The following is a 9,291-nucleotide window of genomic DNA, read 5'->3' on the forward strand; positions in this document are numbered from 1 at the left end:
TTTAACAATTTAAAAAAATATATACGAAAAGAAATGAATTTTAAATAAAATTGTTGATTTTTCAAATAAAGAGGTGAATGTTTGAATAAAATGATACATCTGCATAAAAAATAAGAATTCCTATCGAAATATTTCCACTGTCAGTCCAGTGTTTGAATTTTCAACAAACAAAAATTGAATAAAAAGAATTGATATTTTTATACCAATTTTTTAAAGGAAAGTGTCTCAAACTTTACACGACAAGCAAATTTTATTTGCAGAAACTATAAAATATTTAGTGAACGCCGAAATTTTCGAAACAATTTAAGAAGACTGTTTAACTTTCTAAGCTTGGGAAGCCTCCGTTCAAAAATGGTGAAATTAATCATCTTTCTTCAATTCGAACTAGCTGCTATCTCAGATTCTCTCAAAGTTTTTAATGTATAATGTCAGCATATGCTTTGTGCTATTAAGAAGATTTTTTGATTATATTTGGATCCTTTTTATTTCGAGATATAAAAAATATAAATTTTGGCCATTATGTATGGGTCCGTTGTTTTAAAAATTGCGAAAAATTTTGTTTTTACTCTACCTTTCATTCTAGTTTGAAAGAAGGTTAAGGTCCTCGGTTTAAATAAAAAAAAATCAACGAAAAATGAGAAAGTTATGACGATTCAAATAGTAGTATACAAAATGGAATCTCCTCATTTTCCAGCATATAGTGGAACGGAATTTTTTCAATTTTCTTAATTGTCAATGCGTGATACCAAAAAAATCTGATTATAACGTAAACAATTTTATGTTTAAATAAAAAGTTCATGCCAATTCCTTTAATTTCAGCTCTTTTCGATGACTATTATTCTAAAAGAAAATATTTCAGCATATTTATATGAAAAAAATGAAATCTTCTAATTTTTCTAATTTTTGATGCACTCATTACAAAAAAAAATAGTACTGGCATAGAGAACATTTTATTTTTGAATGCACTTTTTTGCCAAAACCTTCAATCTGAGCCATTCCCGTTAATAACCGGGAGTAATAGAAAAGCTTTCATACCTGCAAAATGAAATTTCCTCCTTTTTTATTTTTCAATCTTAGCTCACAAAAGAAATCACAAGGACGTAGCAAATTTTATTTTTTAATGCACATCTAAATGACATGACTTTCAATCTAAGCAGCCCCTGGAAAATATCGGACTAAAAGTAAAATTCCTAGAATAATTGTGGTCTAAAAATGAAATTATCGTATTTTTAATATTCTTTAACAAATGCCAAAGACTCTAGTTAGAGCAATCTTCGAAGAAAATCTATCTAAAAAAAATATTCCAGCAGTAGTTTGAAAAATTAAATTTTTCCATTTTTTAATTTTTGATAAAAAAACAACAGTATGATATAACAAATTTTATTTTTGTATGCACATCTACATGCCAAGATCGTCAATTGAGTTATCACCTCTATGAATGAGAGCTTTAATACCATAAAATAAATATCTTGAATTAAGAATATTTCAAATTACTCAAAAATCGAAGAGAGGCTTCCTTTTTCCAATTCCTTAAGATTTGCAAGTCGGTGTGGAAATGAATGTTTTATCAATTTTTCTGTCAGAAACGTTATCAAAGACAAACTAAGGCCTGCAAGTAGTAAAAAGATAGCTGGACTAAATTCTGGAAATTGCACTGGAGCTGGGAGTGAACTATGACCAGGTGGACAATTCGGTTTCCTATGATGCCAGATTGTTCGATGACGTTTTGCTATACCACTTGTCACAGTTTGTCTCAAGCTAAATTAGGTCCAAAAATAAAAAGTAAGTTTGAACTATATTTCTACTTATTTGTGAAATATTGATTAGGGTGGTCCAGAAAAGGCCTTATTTTTATATTTTGTAGGTTTTGTAGGATAAGATAAAACATCACAGGATCGGATATAATAGCATAGGATATGATAGGATAGAGTAGTGCAAGATAGGATATGATATGATAAAATAAAGTATTATATGATATGAGCAGGTGGAATATGATATGGAAGTATTGGATAAGATAGGCCATAATATAATTGGATAGAATCGGATTAGATAGAATAGAATAGATTAGGGTAGGATCAAATCGGATTGGACAAGATATAATAGGATCAGATAGAAAAGAATGGAATATGATAGAATATTGTAGAATGAGATAATGATGTACATGTATGATATAACATGATAGAATCGAATTAAATAGAATAGGAAAAGGTAGGATAAGAAAGGGCAGGATATGATAGGATCGGATAAGATAGAATATAATAGGATCGGATAGAACCGTAGTTATAGAATAGGGCAAGCCAGGATATGATATGATAGAATATGATAGAACAGGGTATAGTGGGATAGGATATGATAGTATAAGATCATATATGATCGGAGGGTATAGAATGGGATAGGCCATAATAGGATAAGACGGAATAGAATATCATATGGTCGGATAGCATAGCTTAGCATAGGATAGGATTGAATAGTCTAGGATAGAATCTGATATAACATAGAATGTTATACGATATGATAAGAAAGGATCAGATGAAATATAACAGTATATGAACGGATTGAATAGGATAAGATCGGATAGAATACGATGGGGCAAGATCGGTTATGATAGGATAGGATCAGTTAAAATCGGATAAGATTAAATAGGATAATATAGAATAGAATTGGTTTCATGATCAATCTACGACAATTTAATAATAAATTTCCTTAGTAAACAAAAATTAAAAATTTAAACATTTTGAATGGCTTCTCTACAAATTGCTCCTTTTAGTGTCAGCCTTCTACATTTTGACAGAATTAAAAAAAAATACAGTTAGGAGGCTCAAGCCCATTGTTGCAAAAAATTGATTTTCTAATTTTAATTGCCATTGTTAATGGATTTTTTTTATTATGAAATAAGGTCAATGTCCTATTTTAAGTAAAATATATTATCCACATTTTTGATGAAACTGAAAAAAAAATATTCTGGCCCGAGTAATATTGTTTCGACTTGAGTTCGACTTGAATTGCCCCCAATGAAAACATGCTGAAGTCGAAAAGTTCGACTTGAGCATGTCTCAGTTTTGAGACGGAGCCAGACTTCAATTTATGTCTTTGAGACAAGTTTCTATATATTAAAGACAAGTTTCTATGTCTTAAAGACGTACATTTATCTCTTGAGTCAAATTTTTATGACTTCAACACGAGCGGTTTAAAACTTCGACTGTATACCTGTCCTAACTAAAAGGGTCATTCTGACTGTCATAAAATCTAATCTTTGTTAATGATTAAACATTCTTGTATATTTTTATACAATATATATATATATATATATATATATTCAATCAACTCATTTACTGATTTTCATTTGTATTATACTTGTTTGACTATGATACAGAAATTGTTGTTTGTTTTTACGTATTTCTAACGGCTTAGGACATCATTCTAGAAAGTTACAATTTATGTTTATTTAAAGAAAATTTTTAAGGGTTATTATAACTAATTTAATAATTACCAATTTTTCATTCATCAATTTTTATCTATTTATGAACTGAAAAAGGTTCGACCATCTCAGTCAAGACAAGGCTTGTCGTGACACAAGTAAACGTCGTCTTAGCTAAGACAAGGCTCAACTTGAGACAAGTAAACGCCGTCTCACCTGTCAGGCCATAAAAGTAAGACGAAGGTCTATTTCTCGACTCAGTTTTGAGATGCAGCCAGACATCGATGTCTTGGAGACGAACTCAAGACATAACCAAGTCGAAATCAAGTCGAAGAATTTTTACTCGGGGGGGGGGGGGGGTTTCCCAAACCCATTTTTGGAAAATTGCCTACTTCGCTTAATTTATATTGTTAATCGATTCTGTTACGTTAGCATGCATGCAATATATTATTTTTTGTATCGAAGTAAAATAGTCCGTTAACATTGACAAATGAAATAAAATATTCAATGTTCAAAAACAAAAGGACTTGAGAGAGCAATACATATTTTATTTTTAATTTTGCCAAAAATCTGAGCATATTTCGACACAAAAAGTAGATGACATTAATTCTAGGCGTGCCATTTTACAAAGAAGCCTTTTTTGAACCACGATAAAATTTTTATTATACATCAATTTAATTAAAAACATTTTTTTAACGATATTATTACCCATAGATAACCATTTTCTTGAAAGGAGAATGCTTGCTTGTGACTAAGCCAAGATCCGAAGCATCATAAGCTTGAATTTCCACAAGGTCGCATATCTCATTATCTGCAAACGTTTCCTGGAATAATTAAATTTTGCCAATAAATTTAGGTAATAAATCAAAACTTTTGGTCGTATTAACTAGGATTATAAGTAGATTACCAAGTATTACAATTGGATTCTGTAGAATTACCCTTCATTATTTAAATCACCCCGGATTATTTTTATTTTATTTTAATTACAAATATTTTGCAGAGGATTCAAAGTGGATTAAAAGTAGATTGCTTCGGATTGCGAGTGAATTACTGAGAATTAAAGGTGGATTATTTAGAATTGCAAATAAATTATTGAGAATAATTTTTGTTACTTGGATTTCTCTGGATTATAAGTGGATTACCGAGGATCAAAAGTAGACGACAAGCTTATTACCTAGAAATGCATGGGATTAGACGGATTATAAGTGTATTACTAGGATTAAAAGCAGATTACCTCATATTACAAGTAGATTTTCTAAGAATACACTGAATTACAAAGAGTACCCCGGATTATTTTAATTTTGAAATAAAAGTGGATTATTTATGATTTCAAGTGAATTGATGCAGATTAAAAGCAGATTAACTAGGATTGCAGGCAGATTTCCTAAAATAAGAAGTAAGTCGATTGTCTATAATTTTACTCAATTTCTCAGATTTCCCTGTACTCGCATTGTTTAGATTGATCACATTATAAGTAAATTACCTTCACGCAGAAAAAAGAAATGTAATATTTACTGATCAAGAATTGTAAAGGGTTTCTTGTAACTGTAACAGTATAAACTGCTCTTAATAAGAGGGTGAAAATGTCAAAATCACTTAGCATTTCGTAAATGTCTCAGTGAAATTAAGGTTAATTCAACGGTTATCCTTCAGTAAAATAAACCTCTATTCCGTCGTATTGCATACTGAACGACATGTAAAATCCACTGAACCGAGATTACAATAGTAGTGCAGTGGACATTACCGAAAGATGGTACATGCTACTGATCCGATCGGTTTACTTAACTCGTCGACTAAAGTCGCAACGCAACCTATCCGCGCGGAGCACCTGTTGAATTCACGACGCAATCGGCAATGAATGGATTGCATCACCTAAAAAACATTCCTTTTTGACATTTCTGTGACAGTCGTCACATTACTCCACATTCTCACTTAGGAAGGAAGGGGTTTTATAAAAATAGCACCATATTGGATGGCACAACTTATTCACAGATCGCGTACTCTTGAGAGATTATTGGAGCAAGACATGTTTTTGTTCCGTGACTGTTTCAGTGACATATAGATATGATGTGAATGCTACAACTTTTGTTGTGTGCCGCGATGGCATGGTTGCGTATTCAGAAGTCGTTCCCGAGATCACCACCCTCAGTTACAAATGCATTTCAAAATTATTTTACAGATCGCAATTCGTATACTAGTGTAGTGGTTAAGACTGTTGACTTGCGTGCGTAGGTTTATGCGTTCGAATCCCCCCCCCCCCCATTGTGTGCGAAATTTTAATTGTATTATAAGCATTATTACTTACAAATAACGATTAATTATAAGTATATCCGAAAATATTTATAAGAAATAACCGTGCTCTTATTTATCAATTATTTTTTAGCAATACTTTTTCACAATTTATTGTAATGTCTTAACTGTAGTCTACGCCGATAACATAATTCAGATCGCTTTATATTATTCGTTAAAGTGACATGATAATTCATAAATACAGTATCGATTAACTCGATTAACTAAGATGACAAAGTGAATTACCTAGGAAGACAAGTGGATTATTTAAGATAACAAGTAGATTTTCTAGTGAAATAAGAAGATAATCTAGGATTACATATTTTACTCGTAATTTTCTCATGTTTCTCATCACGCATTACTTGAATTTCTCTGAATTACAAGTGAATTGCATGGGATTGCAAGTGGATTACACATGATTGCAAGCAGATTACCTCGGAATACAAGTAGATTGTCTAGAATTAAAATAGGATTACCTAGGATTTCGCCGAATTACCTGGGATTAAAAGTATATTGCCTAGAAATTCAAGTGGATTATGTTGGATTAAAAGCAGGTCAAGCGGATTATTTGAATTTCTTTGGATGCCAAGTAGATTATCCAGCATTAAAAGAATATTACGAACGGTTTTACCTAAATTTACCCAGAATTACAAGAAAATTATATATAATTAAAAGTGTATTACCTACGATTGCAATTAGATGACCCAAGATTACCCCATATTATTCAGATTTATCGGATTACAAACTAGATTATCTAGTACTTCAAGCAAATGACTTTAGATTAAAAGTGAATCATGTAGCATGACAAGTGGACACTCTATTGTTATAAGTAAATTTTTTCGGATTACAAACAAATTACTTCAGATAACAACTTGATTATCCAGTATTTCATAACACTCAAAGTGGATTGCTATAGATTAGAAGTTGATTATCCAGGATTGTGATTTAATTATATAAAGAATAAAGTGGATTATCTGGGATTAGAGTTATTTTATCTGGAATTAAATGTAGATTACGTAAATTACTTCGGATTGTATTTGGATTAAAAGTGAATTGATGTGGGTAGCAAGTTGATTGCCCAGGATTCCAAAAAGATTACCTATGATTTTGAGTGAATTACCTAGGATTACATGTGGACTATATAGAATTATAAGTGGATTACTTGAATGACTCTAGACTAGCATTAACTATGATTAACTATGATGACAAGTGGATTAATCCAGTTTCCCCGGGAAATAAAAGTAATTGAATTACCTGGAATTAAAAGTGAATCCTTTACGATTAAAAGTGTATTACCTAGAATTAAAAGTAGGTGAATTATGATTACAAGTGAATCATGAATGATGACAAGTAGATACTCTATTGCTACAAGTAAATTTTTGATAATTACAAGCAGATTACTTCAAATTACAAGTTGATTAACTAACTACTTTTGATTCAAAGTGGATTTTTGTGGATTAGAAGGTGATGAATCTAGGAGTACATGTGTAGTATCTGGACTTAAAAGTTCATTTTTTTTCAGATTTCTTCGTATTTTAAGTCGATTATAAGTGAAATTATGCGGGTTGCAAGTTATTTGTCTACAATTACAAGAAGGTTACCTATATTTGCAAGTGGATTACCTAGGGTTATATCTAGATTATATAGAATTATAATTTGATTTCTTCTCATAACAAGTATATTATTTTGTACTAATACTGGATTGACAATGATTACAATTGAATTATCTAGGATTACTCAAGATTACCCCGGATTACAAGTAGAATACTCCAGATTACCCAAAAAATAATAGTGATTGAATTACCTAGGATCAAAAGTTAATAATCTACGTTTAAACATGGATTATCTAGGATTATAAGAGGATTGAAAGTTAATTATCTTGTAGAGTAGATTGCCTAAAATTACGCTTTGAAATTTTAGGATCACAACAGGATAATGTGTTATTACATTATCTCACCTACTTCAGATCAAAAATATATAACTTCGGATCATAAGTGGATTACCAAGGACTAAAATAGGATTACATAAAACTGCCTAGCTTTAAAAGTGGGCTAAATAGGATTAAAAGTGGATTACCCAGGATTACACAGGATCAATTAAATTATTCCACGTTACGATCTTAGATAACCGAGTGCTCCAGCTGATTACCAGAGTTATTTGCCACGTCGATTAAATTAACGGACTACTGCCTACATGGCACACGTGTTTTATATTTAAGTACCTCTATAATTCTGTAAGCAGTAGCAACATCAACAAGAAATGCAAAATCGCCTTTTTGCATTCTACGGATTCCTTCCGTGCCGTTTAAAAAGGTGGTCTTCCCTTTTTTTGTATTCTCTTGCACTCTTTTTTTTAAAGCTCTACATCTGTCATCTGGAGGTGTCTGTATATTATATAAATATTGACAATAACGCAATAAACAATTAAAAAATGAAACAAAAGAAAAATTGTCAAATAAACCCACTCTCAAAAAGTTGTGATTATACCCAACATCTTCAATACCAACTTCCATATTGGTTGCTAGCAAATCGTGCACAGTATTGATGAAATGAGGTGATTCTGCAAGAAGAGAGCCGACAATACTAGCTGAGTAAAATTGATAAGTAAGAAGACCCCAAACATACAGAGAAAGAAACAAAATGCGACTAGAACAGAAACGAGGAACTTCACACGATCCTAAAAAAATTAAATTATTTAAATATTAATAAGAAAAATAAATAATTAGAAAGAATTTGAATTCACGAACCCTGTTGAGTCAGAGCTCCACAAACGATAAATGCTGCCCCTGGGATGGGAGTGGATCTCAAACTTCTCATTCTAGATTGAGACTTAGTTTTAATTTCTATTTTCAGCATACATAATAATATTGTCCAATAAATTATGCCAAAAATCATAATTGCCCACCACACTTCTTTTGAGAAAGGTTTTAGAAACACAATGTGTATCGCATTTTTCTTAGGATGGCGAAACATAAGGACTGGTCTATAAGTAAAACAAAAAGTATCTGATATACTTAATACTTGCATTTATTAAAATTGTTGTTATTTGATAATTTAATTTTGTTGCTGATTACCTGGCGAAATAAGTTTGAACTGTCCATTCACAAACGTCTATTCTTTCCAGACTGTAAAGAAAAGGTGCTGCACTAATATCCACAATTCCATTCAACATGTCTCCTAATATTCCATTAAAACTGCCATTTACTATGTATCCCCATGTTTTTGCTTTGGTCATGTGAATACTGAAAAAATTATATTAGACTTATATTTGTAGTCAAACTTCTTTATATTTAAACGGAAACTTCAATCCTATCTAAAAAGTTGTTTAATGATACGTCTAAAAAATCTCGCAATCATTTTTGTTGGAAATCAAGATGGCTTTTCATTGCTTAAAGTTGTTTCATATCTAGAATTCAAAATTGGAGCTATTGAATGTTCTTGCTCGGTTCCATTGAAACTTTTAAAGCATCTAATAAATGATTAAAACATTACCAGGTGTATACATATGAAACCGGTATTTTTTCAAGAAAAAAACACATTTATTTCAAGAGAATGATAACAAATATTTTATTCAAAGTATGCGCC

The 9,291-nt window shown here is 31.0% G+C and overlaps 1 protein-coding gene across 1 annotated transcript in view; it reads right to left on the reverse strand.

Annotated features, from left to right (window-relative positions):
• Nucleotides 1-1,484: 1,484 nt before the first annotated feature.
• LOC117180530 (ionotropic receptor 75a-like) overlaps nucleotides 1,485-9,291 on the reverse strand; it is a 10,537-nt gene continuing 2,730 nt past the window's right edge. Inside the window, exons 3-8 of the mRNA XM_033373028.1 lie at nucleotides 8,781-8,948; nucleotides 8,454-8,689; nucleotides 8,172-8,383; nucleotides 7,929-8,090; nucleotides 4,127-4,242; nucleotides 1,485-1,758 (exon numbers count right to left, since the gene is read on the reverse strand). Coding sequence (XP_033228919.1) covers nucleotides 1,491-1,758; nucleotides 4,127-4,242; nucleotides 7,929-8,090; nucleotides 8,172-8,383; nucleotides 8,454-8,689; nucleotides 8,781-8,948 — 1,162 coding nt within the window. The 3' untranslated portion in view covers nucleotides 1,485-1,490. The remainder of the gene's footprint in view (nucleotides 1,759-4,126; nucleotides 4,243-7,928; nucleotides 8,091-8,171; nucleotides 8,384-8,453; nucleotides 8,690-8,780; nucleotides 8,949-9,291) is intronic.

The sequence above is a fragment of the Belonocnema kinseyi genome, chromosome 9 (genome assembly GCF_010883055.1).
Source record: "Belonocnema kinseyi isolate 2016_QV_RU_SX_M_011 chromosome 9, B_treatae_v1, whole genome shotgun sequence".
Classification (NCBI taxonomy): Eukaryota; Metazoa; Arthropoda; class Insecta; order Hymenoptera; family Cynipidae; genus Belonocnema; species Belonocnema kinseyi.